General features: G+C 51.3%; 1 protein-coding gene across 1 annotated transcript in view; it reads left to right on the forward strand.

Moving 5' to 3' along the window:
- The window catches only part of LGR5 (leucine rich repeat containing G protein-coupled receptor 5), a 128,314-nt gene that overhangs the window by 85,813 nt on the left and 17,823 nt on the right, over window positions 1-24,678 (forward strand). The window contains exons 5-11 of the mRNA XM_055327817.1: window positions 13,839-14,054; window positions 15,846-15,917; window positions 18,560-18,628; window positions 19,962-20,033; window positions 23,381-23,452; window positions 23,615-23,683; window positions 24,598-24,669. Of these exons, the coding sequence (XP_055183792.1) occupies window positions 13,839-14,054; window positions 15,846-15,917; window positions 18,560-18,628; window positions 19,962-20,033; window positions 23,381-23,452; window positions 23,615-23,683; window positions 24,598-24,669 (642 nt within the window). The remainder of the gene's footprint in view (window positions 1-13,838; window positions 14,055-15,845; window positions 15,918-18,559; window positions 18,629-19,961; window positions 20,034-23,380; window positions 23,453-23,614; window positions 23,684-24,597; window positions 24,670-24,678) is intronic.

Consider the following 24,678-nt stretch of genomic DNA (forward strand, 5'->3'; position numbering starts at 1 on the left):
TCCTACCCACACCCTCCTACCCCCCAGGCCCATGCACTGCAGCCAGTCAGCCCCTTGGGTCCCGGGGCCTCCTCTTTCTCTCTCCGGGAATCACTACTTCTCTCGCATTCCCCCTCGGCTCCCTGGGCGGCACCCTGTGCCGCCGGAGCTGGGGTGCATCACCCCCGTGGCGCCTGGCCTGGGGGGCCCAACGGTAATTCTCAGGCCCAAAGCCTGATGCTGTGTTCCCTGGGGCCTTCCTGCCTGGCCCAACGGTAATGCTAGGCACCCTCCGAGGACCGGGAGCCGGAGCTGGGCGGCCCCCCAAGCTGTGCTGGAGCCCGAACTCCTGGCCTAACCCACACTTGGCTTTCCAGGAGGAAGCAATGTGTGCGAAGAACAGGACGGAGAACCGGGGCTTGCACTGTTGCGTGGACTTGAAATAGCACACGTGCGCCTATTAACTCTGCTGACAGTCTGGGGCCCCTAAAGACAGGAGGCCACACTGCTACCCTAACGTGTCCATCACAGCCCCCGCAGCTCCGAGCCGCCCAGGACACCGGCCTCATCTCCGTCTTGATCAGAAACCTCATCTTAACAAATTCCTCTGGGGATCGGTGTGGCCGACGCACTTGAGAAATGACCATCCACATTGTTCTATGAGCTCACGAGTGGTCCACATACCCAGAGCGGCCCATCCCCACTGAAATAGATCCTTGGTACACCTGCTCCACCCTGTGGACTTGGCTTCATAGAATATGGTTGGAGAAACGGGATATATTAAAATCGGTAACATTGCTGTGAGCAAGAGACAAATCATGCTCGCGTTTCAAGGGACGTCATCTTCATTCATTTAACGTGAGCGAAAATCATTCGCCTTTGTCCATGATGAAAGCACACAGGTACACCTGTGTTCTTGTAACCCACTCCTGATGCTTACAAACTCCTTGCCTGAAGCCTAAGAGGTCAAGGCCGTGCGCCAGAGCCCAGCAGGCCAGAGCCGGCCCCTGCACGGCACGGCCCTCTGCCTCTGCGTGGCAATGACCGCCCAGACACCAGGTGGCTTTGGGTAATATGATCGAATATAACTTAACTTCCTTTCTGTCTCTTTGGGACGGAATAGGAAATGTAATCAGAATTCACAATGAGCTGTATTTCACCAAGAAACTGTTGGCATAATAGTCATCTGAGGACTAGGTTCAGATTACAGTGATTTGATGGAAACCCGAAACTTTCCCCTCCCGGGCCCTCACACCTTTGTATCTGTAGTTAAGAGATTGGTCTATGAAAAAGAATCACTGCTTCATCCGTTGACAGTCATCTCGCCGCCCGTGGTGAAGTCCAAGGTGATCCAACAGAGTGATGTAGGCGCGTCGGCCCAGTGTTATTTAATACGCGTTAGTTCTCGTGGGTTCCACGTTTGTGCTGGAGAAGCCAATTGGCTTGGCGTATCTGCAGTGTGGTCTCTATCCTCCGACCAGCTGATGTTCATCTTCAGAGCGTTAAGACCTTGTTTTTAAAACCTACGGAGAACACGTAGCTCGTGCCCGGACCATGATGTGCCCCTGCATCTTGCAATGGCAGCTTCCCGGCCACAGGCTCCCCCTCTGAGCCCTGTGAGGCCGTAATAGCCTCACCGGCCCACGGCCTACCATGTGGGGTTTTGCTGCCAAGAGTCCCCAGGAGAATAAGCAAGAAGAAGAGATGAGGAGGAAGGGGCAGGGCTCGCAGAGCTGAGCAAGAAGCAAAGCAAGCCTAGAACCAGCCACCGGCTTCTCCCTCTGACATCCAGGAGCCTATTGGGTTTCAGACCCTGGATAAAGACTGGGAAGGACAGAACAAAAGACAAGGTGCTGTAAGCAGATAAGAAGAAAGCAGGGTGAGGTAACCCAGAGGAGAAGTTTAAAAGACCAAAGGGATTTAAAAAACAACAAAAAACAAACAATGGTTTCATATTAGTGACATTATTCCTTCCACTAAAATGGTCTCCCGAAAGAGAAATTACAAGCTTACGCAATAAAAAGGCACATCCAGTAAGTAAAAAAAATTTTTTTAGTTTGGTTTTTTTCCACCAAAGTGCCAGCATATTAGGTACAGCCTGGGATGGAGGCAGACTTAGATGTTGCAGAGGCCGCGGCGTGCGCCTGATGCACTGTGAGGAGCTCACTTCCCGGAGCCACGTGCACACCAGCACCCAGCGACCTGTCAAGAGGACAAGGTTTCCTGGTCTCCCTCCCCGCGTGCAAGCAGGAGGCAAAAGTTATTTCCAGAGGGGGGCCCTTCCTACAGCGTGTTTGCGGCGAGTTGGGGCACAGTCCTCAGGATCACATATGGGACAAGAAATGCGAGCACTTACGGCAAGGTCCCCCACCTGAGGCTTTCTGCAGTGGGCCCTGTGCCCGGGCCCCGGGAAAATCCCGGAGGGGACCGTCCTGTCAGCTGGATAAAGAGCCCCGCGAGAGCGAGGACGTCATCGATGAGCAGTAAAATGCCACTTTTCTCAGTCTTGTGATAGGAAAGGAGGCCTTCCTTTGGAAAATAGGTTAGACTCTGAAGAAGCCAAAGGAAGGGCCTCACTGGGAAGGCGCACAGCCAAAGGGGGGCTGTGTCCCCCCTCCTTGGGGTAGACGAGGTCAGGACAGAATTGCAAAAAGGCACATGAGGAAGCAGCAAAGCCTGGGAAGGCTGCTGGAAGGGCCCCAGGACGTCAGCCCCCTGGGGTCATGGGAGCAGCAGCCCCTCCTCTTGGTGAGGCGCGTGTACACGGCCCCGTCTTGGAAGCAGCGTCCCCCAGGGACGAGCCGAGATGCTCCCTTCCTCAGCAAGGAGGAGGCCGGAAGCTCAGAGGTTCAGTGACCTCCTCAAGGTCATCGGGCTCCTAGTGGAGTCAGGCCAGGGCTGAGGCTCAGCTAAGACCTCCCACATATGCACATTTGCCACTGCGCTACCTTGCGGCCTCCGGAATGCAGGCCGGACAATGGGCGCATGGCCGCGGGTGCCAGAGCTCCCGGGAGTGAGCCCTGGAAGGGGGCGAGCCAATCACACCTGCCCTCCGGAGCGCGCCGGGGAGGTTGGCAGGGGGGCAGGTGGTGCCGCAGGTGGCTAGAGAGGGGCAGGGGGCCAGGCTGCTGAGCAGCGCCCACAGAGCCCCCGCTGTCTCCCTGGGCCTCGCGCTGCCCCAGCCTCTGTGCCTGTGGGTGGGGCTCGTCTCCACCCTGTTGACGCGGGAACCGTAGGCACGAAAGGGTATCTCAGCCCTTCTGCAAAGGTGAGAGTCGATCAGACAAAGACAAGAGGGAAGAACATTCGAGACGGAGGGACTACGCAGGCACTGGTCGCCGTCAGGGAGGCAGGGCCCTCGCGCATCAGGGGCAGAAGCCAGGAATCCAGGGCCACAGGGCTGAAGCGGGAAGAGTGCGCTGCAAGGTGTCCCAGCAGAGTCCAGCCAGGTGGCTGGCCCGACACCCCGAGGGCCGTTGGGGGGTGCCAAGGCTTTGGTGTCCGTGGCCAGAGCGGACGGAGTCCACGGGAGGCGTGCCGGCAGCAAGGCCGTCGTCTGGCCTGGGTCACCGGGACAGTCTTGCAGACGGAGGACTTTATCAGGGTTGGGCCCGTGGAGACGGCAAAATGGAGATGGGCTTGAGAAATAGGTGAAGTCGCCGGCACTGGGAACGAATTGGCGACGGAGGACGCAGGAGGACGGGGAGTCGCGTGGGTGCTAGTGAGGCCCGTCGCCGAGACCAGCAACACCGGGACTGGGGCCGCACGGGGGGCAGCGGCAGGAGATGACCGGCCTGGTCTCCCACGTGGGTGCTGTGGAGGAAAGACTGAGTCGAAACAGCTGGAAAGGCAGCCTGGTTCCCGAGGAAAAGGGAACTGTGGGTTAGGTCCTCCCACCATACGGTCCCTTTCACCTAACGTCTCGTTTGTGATGATTGTCTGGCTGCACTTTAGGAAACAGGCTCCGTAAATGTTGGATGGACGCATCTTGAAAGCGTGCTCACGCCTGCCACGTTTGCCATCAGGTCTCCAGCACCTGGAGCAGGACCTGCAGAAAACGTGCTCAGGAAATATTTATTGAGTTTATTGCACCAAAGCCCTAAGTGATGTCCTCAGCATCTGCTCGGACCGGCCAGCCTCCCCCGGGGGGCCTGTGGCCCCGTCCCCAGCTCTCCCAGGTGCCAGGCTCTCACCTGCCACCCGGGCCTCTCCTACCTGCCCTTCCGAGCTGGCGGTTGCGCCGCAGGGCTTCCTCCGGGGCCTCGGCGTTGATGTGTCCGCACAACTTGGCTTTCCATGGTCTCAGCCGCGTCTCTGCTTTGGGAACCCAAGGGGCAGGCTCGAGGCAAAGGGGCTTAAGAGGGACTAATTCCCAACTGTCAAGCAAACGAGTCGCAGAGGTGAAGAGGGCCGGACAGGGATCATGATCGTCGTACTGTCCTAATGTGGCACGGTGACAGACAGACGGTGACCGCTCTTAGCGTCGTGAGCGCAGAGTAACGCGTAGAGCTGTTCAATGTCGATGCCGTGCGCCTGAAGCCACGGCGGCGATACGGCAGGTCAACTGTACCGCAATAACTTTTTTTTTTAAAAAAAGGGGGGAGGGAGTAGGGTTCGAGGAAGGACCTTAATGTGAGGCCTTGGAGGGCTGGTGAAATTCAGATGGGCAGGAAGGAGGGGATGCTCCCGGGGACAAGGCCCTGGAGTACCTGGGTGGGGGGGGCGAACCCGGGACAGCCTGACGGGGACCGAGAGGCCGGTGGGTAAGGTGGACGGCAAACCCTGATGGGATGGGGACCGAGAGGCAGGTGCGTAAGATGGATGACAAGCCCTGATGGGACGGGCACCGAGAGGCAGGTGGGTAAGGTGGATGGCGAGGGGACCGAGGGGCAGGTGGGTAAGGTGGATGCTGAGCTCTGATGGGCCGCCCCAGGAGACGGGCCACAGCCCAGGGAGTGATTGCAGAGATAAGACATCAAAGGCAGGGGAGCAGCTCTGGGACTGTTGCAGGCCCCGCAGGTGTTAAGAGATAAGAGGCTGAAGCAGACAGTGGAGAGTTTGGGAGATAAAGGGAGAGGGCTTGGTGCAGGATTGACTGGAAGGCTGAGAAGATCCAAAAGAATGACCCGCAGATTTCAGGCCCTGATGGGCCCAGGAGACCAAGGCTGCCCTTGGCCAAAAAAACAAATAAATAAAAGCCTTTGTTTTCTCTGGAGAAAAGTGAAACTGGAGACGGGAATGCTCCTGGTGCCCGAGGCCCTGATATGAAACTCACAGCAGCAGGGACCCCTGGGGAGCAGAGCCAGGCTTGCAAATTGACTTTAAGACTGGGTGTTATTCTGTATGTTGGCAAATTGAACACCAATAAAAAATAAATTTATTATTTTTTTTAATTTTTTTTCTTAATTTTTATTTATGATAGTCACAGAGAGAGAGAGAGGCAGAGACATAGGCAGAGGGAGAAGCAGGCTCCATGCACCGGGAGCCCGACGTGGGATTCGATCCCGGGTCTCCAGGATCGCGCCCTGGGCCAAAGGCAGGCGCTAAACTGCTGCGCCACCCAGGGATCCCTAAATTTATTATTAAAAAAAAAAAAAAGACCCAGTTGTCACCGCCCGATGGCGCCACGGACACCGGGTCCCTTAGGTGGCTGTGGCCAGGCCCACTCGCCTGCCTCTAGGGTTCTGCTGTCCTGGGCACTGGAGGCTGTCTCGCCCCCCAAGCCGCGGAGATGAGCCGACTTGCTCACCTTTTCAGAGTTTAAAGCACTAATTTATGTTCCCGGTTTACAGTAAGTGTAGCAACGAATAGGATGGGGACTAGAAAGGGAGGCGCAGAACCGCCCACGTCAGCTGTCGTGCTGCTCCTGTGAATTCACACACGTCGTGCGTTGCCAGCATATGGGTGGGAAATCTCATCCAAAGAGAAATCCCACCTTGTGGTCACTCGGCAAATATTAAATAATAGTAAAAACGGCTCCTATTAATATAAGGAGTTCTATAAATCAACATGAATCCCATCTCTAAGAGCTCCCAGCGATACAATTCTGTCCCAAGAGTATTATCACGACGACCTGACAAATTCAATTTCCAGTGATCCCCTGGCTCCAGGGCGATGCGATTTCCAAGCGGTAGAACTTGACTGTAACAAATATTTCAGCTGCCTCATCAGATTGTATGACGTACGAGCTTGGAACTCTGTGCTTTTCACCTCGCAGGCAAAGCAAGGTAATCACTGAAAATGCTTTCGTTTTTTAAAGATTTTATAAATGAACTAAATGGTTGTGTTCTTCTGACCCTTCATGGATTGCTTGGAGTGGTCTCAGAAAATGCAGGAATGTCCGTGCCAGTGAGTCGGTCATTCCCATTAGACTTAGAAAGAAAATTGCTCATCCAAATATAAAACAGAAAGGTAAAATAAATTTAAAAATTAATTAATTAATTAATTTATAATAAAATAAAACAGAAAGGTCAGTGATGAAAACGCCATGCTTCTCAATTGTGTCGATTGAGAAAACCCCCATAAACTTATATTATACCTGCAGCTGCAACATTTTCACACTTTTGGCTTTTTTTTCTCAAGTCATCTATGTTAATAATTGACATCAGCACAGCCATCTCAGATGCGGAATTAGCCAAGATCTACGGCTTATCTTCCGACTAACGCTTTCTTCCTTGTAGTCTGTGGCTTATCAAAAAACATTCTCAAACAGAGATATGAGTCTGTGTGATACACTGGCAAGGTATCATATATGAGATAGATGTAAAGGGCCTTTTTCTGGAAAAACAATAGCAGGCATGATCTCATAGCTTCTCTAATCCCTACAGTAATGCCACTGATAAATCAAAAATTCCTTTCTGGAGTAGGAAACAGATTGGCAAATTGTTTCTCTTAAGAGAGAAAAACGTGTAAAATCCAGCATCTACACATGAAAAGATCATGGAGGAAAAAAAATCTTTAGACAGAAGGTAAGAACATGAGCTTTTTACATGTTCTTTTTGGTTTTTTGTGTGTTTTGTTTGTTTTTGTTTTTGTTTTCGCCATGGCCTGACATGAAAGATTGCTTTTCTTGCCCGTAAGTCTTCATCACACAGGACACTCCGCGCTCACAGAGTGTAATGTAATGTGTGCAAGTTCACAGCAAACATGCGGTTATATCTTGTTTCTAGTTCACATAATACTGGGTAACATTCATCCCTGCTCTTGCGTGATCCCCACCTGCCCAGGCGCCCCGGAGGGCACATGGAGTCACCATGGGGCCCACAGCCGACAAGTGACCGTGTTCTCTCCCACGCATCCATTTAGCCTCCTTTAGCGCAGTTATCCAGACTAAATGTCTACCTTTGATACTCAAAAGCACCGAAGCCTGTCAGGGTGACCTTGGATGGCCCTGACAAGTTCCCAGCAGCGAGGAGGGACGACCCCAGGTCCATGAGGGACAGTCCCATTTGCCAAGCAGTTTGGGCAGCAGATTCCCTTTGGTAATTATGGAGTCCTCCAACCTCAAGGCCTCCCTACAGAGAGGTAGTTATTTCAACACGTGCCCCACAGTCTTGACAGATCCGCTTGGCCTTGATGGTAGTCCTCAAGGTCACACTGCCCAGATTCACACTTGATGACAATTCTGTTCTTGCACCAACTGATGTCATAGTTTTCCTCAGCCATGTTCACCTTCTGGGCCTTTCTGGGCCTTTCTGGGCCTTCTCGACCTTTGCAGGCCTAACACAGAAGGTGTGTGTGCTCCTTTGTCTGTGATGGGAGGCTTCCTAGACTCTCTCAAAACACGCAGCGTAGCTACTGACCTTACGTAGGAAGGATTACGGGGACTAGAAAAGCGGCAGGCCTGCCAGCCCGTAGGACCCCCTCAAAAATATGTCCATCTCCATTTAGAGATTTGAAACGACAAAGGGTTAAGAACCTTCAGGAAAAATTCGGGAAACCTTTGTGGGGGGGGGGGGGAAATGTTATCACTCCCTAAACGTAAAGATTTTCCTCAAGTAATAACACCTGTCATTTGTAGCGCGCTTTACTACTTACAAAGCACTTGCACATGTTTTCTCGCTTAATTCCCGCTGCAGTTCTGTGACCTGTTATGCTCTCCAGATATAAAAAGTGACCCTCGGAGAAATTAATCGGTGTGTCTCCACATCTCAGGATTAATCACTGACGGAGACTTGACTCAATTTGTCTTGATTTTTCTAATTCAGTGCACTTTCCAGGAACCACGTGCACGTAGTTGTTACCGCATAGAAAAGAGGGTAAAATGTCTTACCTATCAGTTTGCTAGAATTTATAAGTGACGGAAGGAGCATAAAAGGGGTCCCATTTCCATACAGTGATCACTTTGCAGAACACCTTTTGAGACCATGATGAAGAGGTTTTATTTGCCTAAAAGGTGATGGGGCCACTCCCGTTGTTTAAAGGATTTAGTTCGCTACGCCTACCAGCGTGCAGGTTTTGTGCTACGTCTTCACAGTCTTGCTAGATACTTAAATGCCAAGACCCCCGGTAGGACATGTCTCTGAGAACGTGCTATCATGTGTCACCTCTCCTCCTTTACCTTTGGAATGAAGATGTGCCACTCACTAAAGTATCAGGAACAAAACCCTTTGCCCTTTGTGATTCGACACATGCACATGCACACACATGTCATTGTGATGCTGAAGGCTGAAAAATAAGGGTAACTTCTAGTAAGTCTAAGTGTGGACACCTCTTAATTTTTTTTGTTTGTTTTTTTAGAAATTTATTTTTTATTGGTGTTCTATTTGCCAACATATAGAATAACACCCAGTGCTCATCCCGTCAAGTGCCCCCCTCAGTGCCCGTCACCCTGTCACCCCCATCCCCCACCCACCTCCCCTTCCACCACCCCCAGTTCGTTTCCCAGAGTTAGGAGTCTTTCATGTTCTGTCTCCCTTTCTGATATTTCCCACTCCTTTTTTCTCCTTTCCCCTTTATTCCCTTTCACTATTTTTTATATTTCCCAAATGAATGAGAACATACCATGTTTGTCCTTCTCCAATTGACTTACTTCACTCAGCATAATACCCTCCAGGTCCATCCACGTCAAAGCAAATGGAGGGTATTTGTCTTTTCTAATGGCTGAGGAATATTCCATTGTGTACATAGACCACAGCTTCTTTATCCATTCATCTTTCGATGGGCACCGAGGCTCCTTCCACAGTTTGGCTATTGTGGACATTGCTGCTAGAAACATCGGGGTACAGGTGTCCCGGTGTTTCATTGCATCTGAATCTTTGGGGTAAATCCCCAGCAGTGCAATTGCTGGGTCGTAGGGCAGGTCTATTTTTAACTCTTTGGGGAACCTCCACACAGTTTTCCAGAGTGGCTGCACCAGTTCACATTCCCACCAACAGTGCAGGAGGGCTCCCCTTTCTCCACATCCTCTCCAACATTTGTGGTTTCCTGCCTTGTTAATTTTCCTCATTCTCACTGGGGTGAGGTGGGATCTCATTGTGGTTTTCATGTGTATTTCCCTTATGGCCAGTGACGCAGAACATTTTCTCATGTACTTGTTGGCCATGTCTATGTCTTCCTCAGTGAGATTTCTCTTCATGTCTTTTGCCCATTTCCTGATTGGATTGTTTGTTTCTTTGGTGTTGAGTTTAATAAGTTCTTTATAGATCTTGGAAACTGGCCCTTTATCTGATATGTCATTTGCAAATATCTTCTCCCATTCTGTAGGTTGTCTTTGAGTTTTGTTGACTGTATCCTTTGCTGTGCAGAAGTTTCTTATCTTGATGAAGTCCCAATAGTTCATTTTTGCTTTTGCTTCTCTTGCCTTCGTGGATGTATCTTGCAAGAAGTTACTGTGGCCGAGTTCAAAAAGGGTGTTGCCTGTGTTCTCCTCTAGGATTTTGATGGAATCTTATCTCACATTTAGATCTTTCATCCATTTGGAGTTTATCTTTGTGTATGGTGCAAGAGAGTGGTCTAGTTTCATTCTTCTGCATGTGGATGTCCAATGTTCCCAGCACCATTTATTGAAGAGACCAGACACCTCTTAATTATCTCTGTCGTGAGCAATGAAAGAAGTAGCATTTTTCAGAACCGAAATTCACCGACAACATAGGATTCTTTTTGGCCAACTTTTAGGCAAAATTTGAGTCTACCTTTTTTTTTTCCTCAGGGGTTTCCATGGTCAAAAAATAAAAATACAAATACAAACTGTAACCAGCCTCAAGTAATAATAATTTAAAACCATTAAGGCAATTTATAGTTTGGTGTATGTGTTCCTTTAATCATGAAGCAACCCTATAAAATAGCTGTTACCCCCATTTTACAGGTGCAAAGGCTGAAGTCTATTGACTTGACCACAGTCACACACAGCTGCTGTGCACTGACTTGGACCTGACGTTTCTCGTCCCAAATATCTGCACTAATTCAGATTTTAAGCTGCCTACACACACACACACACACACACACACACACACACACCCTTTGTGACTTGGCATGAAATAGAAATAATAGCAAAGAAACACTCAAAAAAGTGGAGCTATAGAGTGCAGTCATTTTTCTTTGTCATATTTGATAATATTACAGAGCTGTGTTTTTCGAGGCTCTGTGGTGATGTTTTTCTTATACGCCAGCACTTAAATATTGCATTTTCCAAGCATATGAATAGAAAATGCCCAGCGGCCCCAAACCAGATTGACATGATATGATCTTTTTGTTTACTCACTGAATAGGCACAACTTGTGCCCTGCCAGCGGCTTTGTCAGCAGTCTTAACTTTGTTCTGTGAGAACCACCTGTACGACGGGCCTGATAATGAATTCCATACTCCAGTTTAGCCTTAGGATCTTCTGTTAGGATTGAATCAGGTAATGTCTCTGGGTGTGAACAGTACACCACTCGCTGTTTGGGCCACTGAGGCATGTGGACAAGGACTTCCAAACACGGCGTTTAGAAGAACTGTGGTTTATGGGGAGCTTCTTATATGAAGGAACTATTGAGGCAGAGACCCGTTTTAGTGCCACACTCAGGACACCTGGGAGTATTGGTATGTGAAGGGATAGGACTGTGCAAAATTGCCCTAAGCTTACAATGTGGAAGGCAGATCATATTCTTTTCTCGAGGGGGAAAAAAAGTGATTCCTAAATCATAAACGATAAATTAATTTTTTTCATAAATTCATCTATCCAGAGAAATGGGTTTATTAACATTGAAAACTGAGACCCGGGTCACTTCGAGATCCAGCAGGGACATTAGCGGGAACCTGAGGCTGGAAGAAGACAGGCCTCTGGCTCAGCGCTGAGAGCCTTCTCTGTAAATGGGCCCCAATGTTTGCACCGAACTTTAAGATGAGTCATCTTCAGGCCTCTAGAAGCCACTTGCTGCATCACATAAGCAACTGGCCATGATCCTACAATCTGTCACCTAAAACGTGGAGGCTCGTATTATTTAAATAAAGTCCCCCGTCTTTAATCGGTGTGGTCGTTACGAGAGTTTCCCTCCATGCTTCACTTCTGGTCGAAGGAAAATCATCACCTCCTCCCCCTGATGAAATCATTCCTGATTTGAACCCGGGCTGAGCGGGTTGTCACTGGAGGCACGAGGAGGAGGCAGCATTGGGTTTTCCTAAACCTTTCGGGTTCTGTTTATTGGCAGGACCTTGAGATCCTTGGAACCTGCGTTTACTGTTCCCTCCCATGACCGCTGCCCTCCTGGAGATGTGCTCGTGAGGGGGCTCTAACCCCAAACCCTGCAAATTCATCCCAGGTGACCTTATCTCAGTTATTATCAAAACCTGGTCCGGGGCCAGGCATTACTAGTCCCCATTTGGTCAAGAGGAGGAGGAGCCGGGGACGAGTGAAGTGACAAATGTGACCAAAAGCGAGGAAGCTGCTTTCCGAAGAGATTAGCTCCCCACTAGAGAGACTTCTACTTCTAAACTGTTTAAATTTGGTTTGCAAGGGATTATTTCATGATCCTGGTGTGCCTCCTGCATCTGTTTAGTCTTAAATGCTTCCTAAAACATTTTTCAGAATCCACTCGTGATTTTCTAATCCTTCCTAATAATGGGCTGCTTAAAATGCAACCCTTTTTTTTTAAATCCTAGCTTTGGAAATGCAAACAAATATGTGAGCCTTACGAACAAATTGGAAAAGTGAGTGAGGGTCATTGGAAGCATAGCAGGGTGGTGGTGGTTCCGTTGTTCACGCACCTTACAGAAAATTGCAACTTCCAATAAGAAAAGTCCAGTCGTTGTCACTACCACCTGAGTGTCTGTTGGGTAGGGACGAAGTAAGTGCATTGCACTCCCTCTGCTGGTTCTAAAGCTGCAACAGCCCGGGGACCAGACCTATATCAGACATAATGGCCTGCAAAAACATAAATAAATAACGGTGTGTGGAAGAAAGAAGCAAAAGCTGAGAAAGCTGTTAATTTTATTATTATTTAAAATGTCGGGAGATCCCTGGGTGGCTCAGCGGTTTGGCGCCTGCCTTTGGCCCAGGGCGCGATCCTGCAGACCCAGGATCAAATCCCACGTCGGGCTCCCGGTGCATGGAGCCTGCTTCTTCTCCCTCTGCCTGTGTCTCTGCCTCTCTCTCTCTCTGCGTGTGACTATCATAAATAAATAAAATTTTAAAAGAAAAAAAGAAAAAAAGAAAATGTCGGGAGAAACAAATACCTGCCTCATGCAGATGGTTAGAAGGAGCCAGAAAGCCGGCAGTTTTCGCGCGCTCAGCACTGTGCTGAGTAATGGGCAGGGGGGCTGCATCTTCTCTCACTGTGGGTTCGCCCTGCAGCCTGCATGACCCCCGATCCTCACCCACAGCTCGGTGGGCAAAGCAGTGGGATGGTGTGTTTGTGTGTTTTTACAGGAGAGGCCTGGGGGCGCCGGGGAGGCTCGGCGCGTTAAGCATCTGCTGGGGGCTCGGGTCATGATCTCAGGGTCCTGGGGTCACAATCTCACGGTCCTGGGGTCATGATCTCAGGGTCCTGGGGTTGCAATCTCATGGTCCTGGGGTCACAATCTCACAGTCCTGGGGTCACGATCTCAGGGTCCTGGGGTCACGGTCTCACAGTCCTGGGGTCACGATGTCAGGGTCCTGGGGTCATGGTCTCATGGTCCTGGGGTCGTGATCTCAGGGTCCTGGGGTCACGGTCTCACAGACCTGGGGTCATGATCTCAGGGTCCTGGGGTCACGGTTTCATGGTCCTGGGTTGCGATCTCAGGGTCCTGGGTCACGGTTCATGTCCTGGGTCGCAATCTCACGGTCCTGGGGTCACGGTTTCATGGTCCTGGGGTTGCGATCTCAGGGTCCTGGGGTCACGGTTTCATGGTCCTGGGGTCGCAATCTCACGGTCCTGGGGTCATGATCTCATGGTCCTGGGGTCACGATCTCAGGGTCCTGGGGTCGAGCCCTGCAGTTGGGGTGGGGAGGAGGCTGCTTGTCCCTCTCCTGTTACCCCTCCTCCTCTTCAGGCTCACTCTCTTTCTCAAATAAATAAATAAATAAATAAATAAATAAATAAATAAATACAATATTTTAAAAAAAGAAAGGAAAGAAAAAGAAAGCAAAGGCAGGTACTCGGCTTGGGTTGAGGGGAGGGCAAGGGGCATATCTCCCGGTGTCAGCAGGGACACCTGACAGACCGTGGCCCAGGGGCCACTTCCGTGCACAGAAGCGTGTGACCCGCCTGCCTGGAGGGAATCAGAGCCTGGGGGTCTCCGTGGCCCCAGCAGCCATGGCCGGGCGGCGCGAGGAGGGCCCACCGGGAGAGCCACCGCGCCCCATGCCCTCCTGTTCATCATGTGGGGATGGTTTTGCCGCCAAGTCCTCGTCCTGCCCAGGTTGGCCCTGGTCACCGGCCTTCTGTCTTCCTCCCCAGACGCCTGGACGCCAACCACATCAGCGCAGTGCCCCCCGGCTGCTTCAGCGGCCTGCACGCCCTGCGGCACCTGTGGCTGGATGACAATGCGCTGACTGAGATCCCCGTGCAGGCTTTCAGAAGTTTGACGGCCCTGCAGGCCATGACCTTGGCCCTGAACAAAATCCGCCACATCCCAGACTATGCTTTTGGGAACCTCTCCAGCTTGGTGGTTCTGTAAGTTTTCTCTCTCTCTCTCTCTCTCTCTCTCTCTCTCTCCACTTTCTGAATTTGCACCGCGGGACGCTGGCCCCAAGTGCTGGTCCTTCAGACCTCGAGTAGGGACGTTTACAGGGAGGAAAACCCCCCGAGCTCCTCCCCCAAACGACCCACGACTGTTCTCATTGCATGAAGACTTTCGGGCCACATGCAGCGCGCAGCTGCTGGGCGCCACATGGCAGTGCTGTGTCCCGGAGCTCACGGGTGGCCCCCCGACGGTCGCCCACCGCCCACTGGCCCTGGGACTGCGGGGAATCAAAGCTCCTCGTTTCTGGCAATACTTAGAATTCAGGGCAAATTGCAATGCGCCCTTCTTGTTATGTAGGCTCAAAAATCCTTTTTGAGCCCCTCCCAAGGGAAGGGAGGTAGGGACAGAGCGTTGACAGAGAGCTGTGCATTCATGTGGCTTTTCCCTCCCCCCGATGGGTCGAGATTTCATTATGTTAAGTAAACCAAAATGGGTCTCGGGTCATAGTTTGAAAAATAATAACCATCTTTTTAGGTGCCCTCAGTGCCCTCCCCCATGTGTTGCATGTGGAAGATCTTCAATAAATGTCACAAAGATCTCACATGAAACCCACATCGATTTATTAGAACAAAAACCTCAGTTGGGGCGCCGGGTTGGCTGGGTCGGTCGGGTGTCCAGCTCTTGGTTTTGGCTCAGGTCGTGATCTCAGGGTCATGCGACCGAGCCCCAGGCCTAGCTGTGCATCAGCACAGAGTCTGCTGGGGGTGCTTTCCCCTCCCTCTCCTCCCGCTCTGCTCCTCCGCCCCCCCCCGCCCCCCTCAGTAAAACAAACAAATAAATAAGATCTTTGGGAAAACACAGAAACAGAACCTTAATCTAAAGGACAAGAAACCTGGGGTGATATTGGCCAATTTCTGCTCTGACTCACCCATGTGAACATGATGCTCCTGACCCACCAGAAGCTGGGGCCGTGCTTTAATTTTCTCCCCCGCCTGAGGGAGTGGATTTGCAGAGATCCAGCGATTCTTTGTCACCCTCTGCTCCTTAGGCCCATTTTCTAAAAATCCCTTGGGTCTTAGTCCAGTTTTCAGTCATGTGCACAGCTGTTCTCATTGGCCCTGACTTAACTGACTCACCAGGGAACCAGAGATGATAATCATACGCATTAATACTGTGTCGAGATAACTGATCTCCTTGGGCAGCCAAAAAAAAAAAAAAAAAACCTGATCACCATCCTCTGTGGCTAAAATTGTTGTTGCCTGTTAACCCGTGGTCCCGCCCCGGAATGAGGTCCCTTCTAGGCCAGCAACTGTAAGAGAAAATAGGCTCGGTAGGCTAGGACTTTCCCTCCAACCTTCATTTGTCAATAATGACCAGAATCTCTGCTTAACGCCGACGTCCCAAAGCTATGTTAACAACCTGCATTTCCCTGTATCAGTCGTGTTGCCCATGCTACTCGATGCGCCTTGATGTCTCAGACCCAAAAGGTAAGATTGTCATCGCCTATTAAATTCTATGGTACAAAAATAAAAAATAAAAAATAAAAATAAAATTAATTAGTTAATTAATTAATTAATTCTATGGTACAGACTCAAATACGATGAGAGTGGATGGGTCATTTGGCCTTTCAGGGAAAAAAATTTTTTTAAAGTTAAAGCATTTCTTCTATGTAATGAATGCATTCTCTCTAAGTTTCTTGCTTTTTATGAAAGCAATCAGAATGCGCGAAGTTTCCACGCGCACTGCGCCTTCCTGACTGTGTCTGTATCGTTCTCCCGCAGGCATCTCCATAACAATAGAATTCACTCCCTGGGAAAGAGATGCTTTGATGGGCTCCACAGCCTAGAGACTTTGTGAGTTGACCTTTTATTTGTTTCCTTTTTTCAGTGTTTTCATGAGTATTCTGAAAGAATCAAGATGGCCTTAAAGCCAAACCTGCTGTCTGATTTGGTTAATTGCTCTGAACAGATATTTACGGTGGCTTCACCTCACACGCGCGTGCACACGCAGCTAAGTAGCAAAACTGAGATTTCATTCTAATGGGACGAGGGTGGTAAATTAGTTAGGGCCGTTATAAGCTAAATGAGATGTTCTCAGCCGAGCAGCGACGGGTTGCTGAGGAACGTGGGCTGTGGGTGTCAGGGATCAACTCCTCGCGAGTCTGCTCCTCCCTGCACCCCCCACGAGGATTCCGCCCAGGCGAGTGCTCTCCGATCAGGGCTCTCCGATCTGAGATGAGCAGGGGTCCCCCTAACAGCAGAAGTGCACACGAGAAAGGAGTAACGGCTACCATTTGTCGGGTGCACCCACCTCCGGGGATCGCACAGCCAGGTGCGCGGGTTCAGCTGACCCCACGCGCACCCCGTGAGAGCAGCTATCAGCCTTCCACGCTAAGCTCTAGTCGGTGAAGTCGCTTTGCCAGCGTGACACATCTAGGCGACTGCATGGCTGGGGTTCGCTTCTGCTCTAGCCTGGCCTGGACATCCGTGTTTGCCTGTGCACACTGCTTCCAAAGGTCGGGGCACAAGCCTAGACCTGAGCTGGCACCTCATAGAGACAGTCCAGCGCTGAGCCCCGGGGCCCCCTGGGCCAGCCGCCCCCCACCGCCCTAGTGAGGAGACAGGCAGCGAGCGCTCGGAGGGTCTGGAGCAGGGCACGTGCTTCCAGTTGTGCCCCCCTGCCCCCATGCTGTTAACACTCAAGTGCAATAAGCCACACAGCACCACCGAACCCACATGGTTGGCTCTGGGCGGGCTGTGAGGCGAGACACCAAAGCCCACCTCCCGTGGGGCCGCGGAGCCTGTCGGCCACTTGTACCCGGAGCTCAGCTTTTGCACATGGTCGGAGTAGCTGCTCATCGGGTCCGGGTGTGACGATCTCCCAACGGGCCACCCTCGGCTGGTGGCCTTCTCGAGGCCCCTGGGTGCTCATGGCCTCCCGCCCAAGGTTGCTGAAGCCACTCTGTGTTCCCTCTTGGGAGGGAGGCACCACCCTCGCGGGGAGATGCCGCAGATGGAGCTCCCCGGGCAGACCGGGCAGACCGTTGAGGTCGACGTAGGGGCGTGGGCAGCCGTCCCTGCGAGCTCTTGGAAAACACTTGGGGCTCTTGGGGCCGCAGGGCTGGGCGCAGGATCTTAGTAGTGGAAAGCACCCTCCCGTCCCTTCCAACGCAGGAGGAACAAAAACCAATGCTGGCTTTCAAGGGTATTTCCGTAAATAGTCTCCCTCCCCCGCCCCTTGGTTGAGATGAGGACCTGGTTTCATGTAAATACCGAGGAGTAAAACATTTCAGGGCAAATTCATCTGAGTCTCGTTGCCCTCCGCCATTCCCCCCCCCCCCCGCCCTAGCACCTTGCCCAGGGCTACAGAGCATCAGTACATTGGTTCCTCCCAACCTCTTCCTTTCCCTCACAAGAGACCCAAGTCATTTATAAGGACCCAGTCCTCGTTTAATCAAAACAGAGCATCTGGAGAGATTCACAAACAGGAAGGAAATTTATGTCCACAACAGACACAGGTTTCCTGGCGGCACTACCGCTTAAGGATGGCTCGTGCCCGACAAGTAGGGCTCTCGATGCTTGCCTCGGTCAGATGATCTCCCTTAAAATTCAAAAGCGGTCCTTCCCCATAGAGGAAGATCTGAGCATATCTGATCGGCTGGCCCAAAGGTCCCTCTGCGTCATCCGGGACACCTGCCATTCCCTTGAGCCCAGGACGCAATGGCTTTTCCATCAGAAGCTGTAGATACGAGGCAGAGTCAGTCTGAGTGATGGGACTGAAAAGCCATTGGTGTCAGGACAGCTAGGGAAACGGAGGGGTTGAAACGGCCTGGCCCTGCTGTGTCTGCGTGGTGGGGTGGGGGGGGCGGGGTAACATGGAGCTTGGCCTCAAAGGCCAAGGAAAACCTACTCCTGGTCTGAATCATGTCCTGTGACCCTGCAGAAATTCTAGGCCTCATGCCCTTCCTGGGAGGGCCCGTAGCACAGAAGCCTCTGAGGACGTGGGCTGGGGAATCCCGGGCATTCTGCAGGCCTCAGGAACAGAGCAGCCCTCCGAGGTGCCCTTTCAGGGGACACAGAAAAGCAAGGGGGAAAGTCAGCGTGTGAGGTGGGAATGGGGGAGGAGCTGGGAGGGGAGGCAGGAGGAGTGCTGAGCCAGGTTCAGGGGAAGAGCTGGCCGCAGGCCCCACAGCCTGGCCCCGGCCCCCTCCTGCTGGGCCAGCCCTGCCCGTGGCTCTAGGCTCCCCGTTTGTCAACACCTCGGTGCCCTTGAGGTTGGACTCTGAAATTTCTCAGAGCGAGCCGTGTGAGGACCATGTTAAGCCAGACGCTGGTGAAGGGCTCGGTCAGCCAGCCCAGACGCTCTCTCCGCAAAGAGAAGGAACGAGAGCTTTCCTCGGTGGCCCCTTGGAAGAGCATGTCAGCTGTCACCGTATGTGTCGTATGCATGAATTTTTTTAAATTAAAAACTGAGAATACTGTTTACTTATTTGCAGAGACTTAAATTATAATAATCTTGATGAATTCCCCACCGCCATCAGGACACTCTCCAACCTTAAAGAACTGTGAGTATTTAGGACAGATTTAATGGGAAAAGTCTATTCTTTGTGAATTCACTTTAAAATATGTTTGATTTTTGTACAGAGCATGACTGACGAGAAGGTTTTCAACCTTGTTTGTATAAATGATGGTTAAGTACGCTTAAAATATATTTTATTCTACTGCCAACAAACATCAGATCATCTTTTTTAGACATGTAATGGATTTCTCAAATATACGTATATGAGAAAAAAATATATAGTTCTCTGAATCATGCTCTCTTCCTCAGCTATATTCCCCAACATTTATACACTTCACATGTTTATAGAAAACTGTCATGGAATTCAGTTGCCTGCTGAGTATTTTGAAAGACAAGCTTTTTAAGGTCATGTAGGTCTAGGACTAGAGAAATGAAATGTATGTGTCTAGTACCGCGCTCGGTGCTTTCACCTACGTCATTTCCTATCCTTTAGATACTAGGTGAATCGTGTTTAATTTTTACAGACCCACAGTTTTACCAGAGTTAAGCCAGCTTTCAGCTGTTAGGTTGTATACGTTGTCTTTGAAGGACTCCATTCAGTTAGCTCTTCTTCCTACCTAAAAATATAAATAACATACGTAAGGAATGTTCCAGAGCTCAGAAAGGACATGGAGGCTGTTCTCTTGGCCAAGGGAGGTAAGACACACAACTAAAGGAGTAGACAATAGAGCCCATTGGAAGAGAAAGCCTGCAGGGCGGGGGGCGGGGGGGGCGGGGGGGTCTCCCTAAGGAACCCACACGTGTGGCTTGACTGGGAAACCCTCCCGGCCTGTGGTCCGGCAGCCCAACGACGGCCCTCACCTCATTCCAGCCGCGGCCCACATGGGACCCACAGGAGGGTCAGTGTGCTCAGACCGACGCACTGAGCGCCTTCCCTCAGCTCAGGAAACCTTGTCCTCCTAAGGCGATTACTTAAATCTCTACTTGACAGCAGCTTAGGCCAACTTTGTCTCCTGGTCTCCTCATATGGGGTCAGAGGAGTGATCATAAACCTCTCTGCAGCGATGGCTCCCCCTTTCCCAAGTGGTTATACGGCGATGCCCTCCTGGATGGAAACAGATGGGTCTTCCTTTTATGACATTAGGGTGTAAGCTTCCATAAGGCACCACTGTTATTTTCAGGTTCTTTATTCCTCTTCCAAGATGACAGCTTGCGATTTTTCCTCCTAGAGAGCACATGTGCTTCGAAACGCGTAGAAGAAATGAGCCTTATCCTCTGGCTATCGAAGATGGTGATCATTGCCACCGGAAGGGGGTACTGTTACATGATGTCACCCTCCATGGCATTGTCTTAAAACAAATGTTTCCCTCTCTTTCTAGAGGATTTCACAGCAACAATATCAAGTCGATACCAGAGAAAGCATTTGTAGGCAATCCTTCTCTTATTACAATGTAAGTGGCCGGGGTTCTTTTTGCTTTTTTTCCATCCTGAAATGTAATACATATTGCACTTTTAAATATAATAAAATGGGTGTCCTGTATGGTCTCGAGTTTTGTGTTTATCAAAATAAGATTCTTTACAGAGAAGCGTACGCAGAGATGTTTTGCCGGGTTTTAGCTGAATGCCGAAATAACATAAAAGTTTCTTTTTTTTCCTAGAACCTACAAGCGAACATGGCATTGTGCTTCATTCCCCCAGAAGCCTTGTCTCCCTTCGCAGTAATCTTAGGACTTACCTTTACATATCTCTATTTTCTAAGGAATAAAACTGATTTTTAGAGAATCATTGTCAAGGTCAGCTAGTCATTCAGAACGTGAATCCAAGTATACTAGAAATGGAAATTATTTTTTTACAGATTTATTTATTTCTGTGGGAGAGAGAGGGAGCTGGCGGGGGGCGGGGAGGGTGGGCAAAGGAAGAGGGAGAGAGGAACTCAAGCAGACTCCGCGCTGGGTGCAGAGCCAGATGTGAGGCTTCATCCTAAGACCTTGAGATCAGACCTATTATTGAAACCAAGAGTTGGATGCTGACGCCAGCCAGGTGTCCTAATAAATATTATATACAAATAGGAGTCCTTTATGGCAATAGATTCCATTGACTGCGGGTGTTGTGGGGAAGACTGTTTCATGCTAGGTAGGTCTCTGCATCTATTTGTTATCAAACCCAAGCACCGAGTCACATTTATACAATCATAAGCTAGGCTGTAATTCTAGAAAGGTGCATATTTTCTAAAAAGGCGTATATCAGAATTCATATGCCGTAAAAGCATAAAATAGACCTAGAGCCATGGCTTGTAATTAATGAGCTATGTGTTCAACCGTCAGCATGGACAGAAGATGGGCCACGTGTAGACGTAAGGGAAGGTGAACACAGGTGTGAGGATGGGTCGTAGTTAGAAGAGCTGGTGGGTCCGGGGCGGAGGACTGGCCTGGTCTTGCAGGAGGGGCCCCCAATAGGCAGGAGGAGGGTACGGACAGCTGTTGGACAGGACTCTAGGGGCATTTCTTGGCAGATATTCATCCCATGCCAACTTGATTAAGAGGCTTTCTGGAACCGCGTAGTATCCGTCACAAATGAGCTGGAATCCCAATTAGCCCTGACAACTGAAAAAAAAAAAAAAAAAAAACATTCATTGTTTCTGAGATAGCCTGACAGCATGTTGGCCAACTAAGGGTTTTAAGGTTTATTGCCAATAAACATTAGGCCTCATTAGAGAGTATTTACATATTAAAAGTTGGCAAATTGCATTGCTTTTGCTTCTTTTTTCCTCCCAGCCACAAGACTGGGTTTGTTTGGGTGCTTTTTTAATCACTCTTTTGATATGCTAATACCACTCGAGAAAGGACTAACAATCCCCAAAATTTATTAGTGCTTCCACCCAGTATTTTATGGTGTTCACTGTTTTCTCCCTGAAACTCCCCTCTCCTGGCTTCCGCATCCTCTCACAGATCCCCAATTCCCAGTCTCTGTGGTCCCACTGGCCACCTAGTCCCCATGTCCCCAGGCTGTGGTCCCGTCCTCCGCCTCAGCTAGCCTTTACCTCAACATTCTTGTCAACCTGAGGCTCATCCCCGCCACCTCGTCCATCCCCCTCCAAACCGCCCCCCATCTCCACTGGGAACAGAGCTGTTGCCCTGAAACACAGCATCCGTCTTGCTGCAAAACACACGGAGATTCAGGATGGTCTAGAGTCCTGTCTCCTGACCAGCTAGCTCTCCACAGCTCTCCTCAACCCCCGACGCCACAGCCCACGTCGACAGTGCTTGTAGAACCCAACTCTTACGTCCTTTGCCCCTCTGATTCCATCCTCTCACTATGCTTATTGAAATTCTGTCTTCCAGGGCCCGTTTCAAATGACATTATATGAGGTTTTTTCTTGATCTCTCAGGAAATCTCCTTCCCGAGAATGCTGTAGTCCTTAGTTGTGTTTGCGAAACTTAGGTACACAAGCGTGTGGATTCATATGCACCCAGTGTACGTCCATATGTATACGCAGGCCAACCCGATGACATGCATCCCAGCATATGATATGGATAAGGGACAGTGTCATCCATTGAGGAGAACTCCACTTTTAGTTATAAAACTGACATTCTAGCTCTAGCTCTTTCTCTTATGGATTATCCCACTCAAGGAAGGAGGGCAGGGGACAGGGACACAGAAGGGGACTTAGGTTTGTTGGGTGACAACTCCAACCCAGGGACTATGCCGGATGTTACAGGAGCATTAGCAAACTAATGTGTAGAGCAATTTGTGCACAAACCCTGCAACTCAGATTTATTATCCTATTTAACAAATTAGAAAAGTGAAGCTCTGGGAGATGCTGACCTTGCCAAAGTATCTGAGCCTCAGTTTCCCCCTCCAGAAATGAGATAAATAGTATTTAAGTGTCTGTGCTATGGATCCCATAAAGTCGTTGAGTGGGTCGATTGAGCTTTGCATGTGGAAGTGCTTTATCAACCGGGACGTGTCACGCTGTGTTCCATCCCCACGGATTCCGAGCTTCTTTGGGGGCAGCGACACTTTATCCATCCTCTTCGAGCTCCCAGAACCTGGGATAATGTCAGGCACGCGGTAGGCACTTGGCGCCCGCCCCCTTCATGACTCCGCCTGTAGACTCGCACAGTCCCGCCTCACACCCAGCACAGCTGACGCCCAGCGATGTGTGTTGAACGTCCCTGAGCTGGGATGTCTCCGCTACGAACTATCTGCAGGGCTTCACTGACCAGACGGTCCACATACCTCTACACTGCAGACATCTGTAACTCAAAATATTTAAGTCCTAAGAATGCCTCACCTTTTAAAGCAGTAGGTGATCTTTTAAAAACCGAGTATTACCCCCCAAAAAAGCAGAATATCCGATTTCCTCTCAGATCATCCGAGGAGTCCTTCACGTCTGTTAGGGGAAGATTTGGCCTGAGAGTCTAACCTTCACGTGGAGAGAGAACTTCAACTTTCTTTCTGTAACGATGCGATTGCCAGCACCTTGAGTCACCTTCCGGCCTCCTGGTGGCTCTTCCACAGACACTGGAGGCAGAGAAAGGTTTGGGGACACCCCCAGCCGCCGCCTGTCCCTTCTCTCCGCCCTGCTGTCAGAAATTCTCATTCTTACACATTTCTCACCCAAAGTGTCCTCAGAGTTAGAATGCCCTCGAGCTTTGCTGGTACCGAGGAATTGGGAATGCCACGTGAGCGGCATCGGCAAGGGCACACGGATCCCCTGTGTTTGTTGGAATTTTGAGCAGGTTTCCATTTGTCGTTCAACTTTTGTACTAAGACTTCGGTGTTTGTGTTTTTCCAGACATTTCTATGATAACCCCATCCAGTTTGTCGGAAGGTCCGCTTTTCAACATTTACCAGAGCTAAGAACGCTGTAAGTGCTTCTCTTACAGGCCACCTGCCCCGGGCGGCGGGGGGGGGGGGGGTGTACACACCAAGTGACCGTCTCACTTGGTGAAAGCGCTTTGCAGATGGCACTAAAGTTACCCCTTCCTGGACCCTCCTTCCGATGGTGCTCCTGTCCCCCTCCTCCTAGGACTCTGAACGGTGCCTCGCAAATAACCGAGTTTCCAGACCTGACCGGAACGGCGAGCCTGGAGAGCCTGTAGGTACCTGGCCCGGCTCTGGGCTCTGTGCAGGCGGCTCCCCAGAAGCCCAACAGGCCTGCTTGGGAGGGCCTGGGTGGGAGGATCTGGCTGGGAGGGCCCGGGTGGAAGGACCTGGGTGGGAGGACCCAGGTGGGGGTGGGAGGACCACAGTGGGAGGGCCAGGGTGGGAGGACCTGGGTGGGAGGATCTGGCTGGGAGGGCCTGGATGGGAGGATCTGGGTGGGGGTGGGGGACCTGGGTGAGAGGATCTGGGTGGGAGGACCTGGGTGAGAGGACCTGAGTGGGAGGACCTGGGTGGGAGGACCCGGGTGGGAGGACCCGGGTGGGAGGACTCAGGTGGGGGTGGGAGGACCAGGGTGGGAGGGCCAGGGTGGGAGGACCAGGGTGGGAGGGCCTGGGCGGGAGGACCCGGGTGGGAGGACATGGGCTGGAGGACCCCGAGCGGGAGGACCTGGGTGGGAGGACCCAGGTGGGGGTGGGAAGACCTGGGTGGGAGGACCTGGGTGGGAGGACCAAGGCAGGAGGATTCGGGCTGGAGGACCCCGGGGGGGGGGGGGGAGGACCCAGGTGGGGGTGGGAAGACCTGGGTGGGAGGACCAGGGTGGGAGGACCCGGGCGGGAGGACATGGGATGGGAGGACCTGCGTGGGAGGATCAGCGTGGAAGGACCCGGGCAGGAGGACCCGAGTGGGAGGACCCGGGCAGGAGGACGTGGGATGGGAGGACCAGGATGGGAGGACTTGTGTGGGAGGACTTGGGCAGGAGGACCCAGATGGGAGTGGGAGGATCAGAGTGGGAGGATCTGGGTGGGAGGGTCCGGGCGGGAGGACGTGGGATGGGAGGACCCAGGCGGGAGGACCCGGGCGTGTGAGGCCTCGGTGAACGAGCGGCACCTGCTTGTGTCTCCACAGGACGTTAACCGGCGCCCAGATCTCGTCCCTCCCTGGAGCGGCCTGGGACCAGCTGCCCGCCCTGCGAGTGCTGTGCGTAGG

This window comes from Nyctereutes procyonoides, unplaced genomic scaffold, assembly GCF_905146905.1.
Source record: "Nyctereutes procyonoides isolate TBG_1078 unplaced genomic scaffold, NYPRO_anot_genome, whole genome shotgun sequence".
Classification (NCBI taxonomy): Eukaryota; Metazoa; Chordata; class Mammalia; order Carnivora; family Canidae; genus Nyctereutes; species Nyctereutes procyonoides.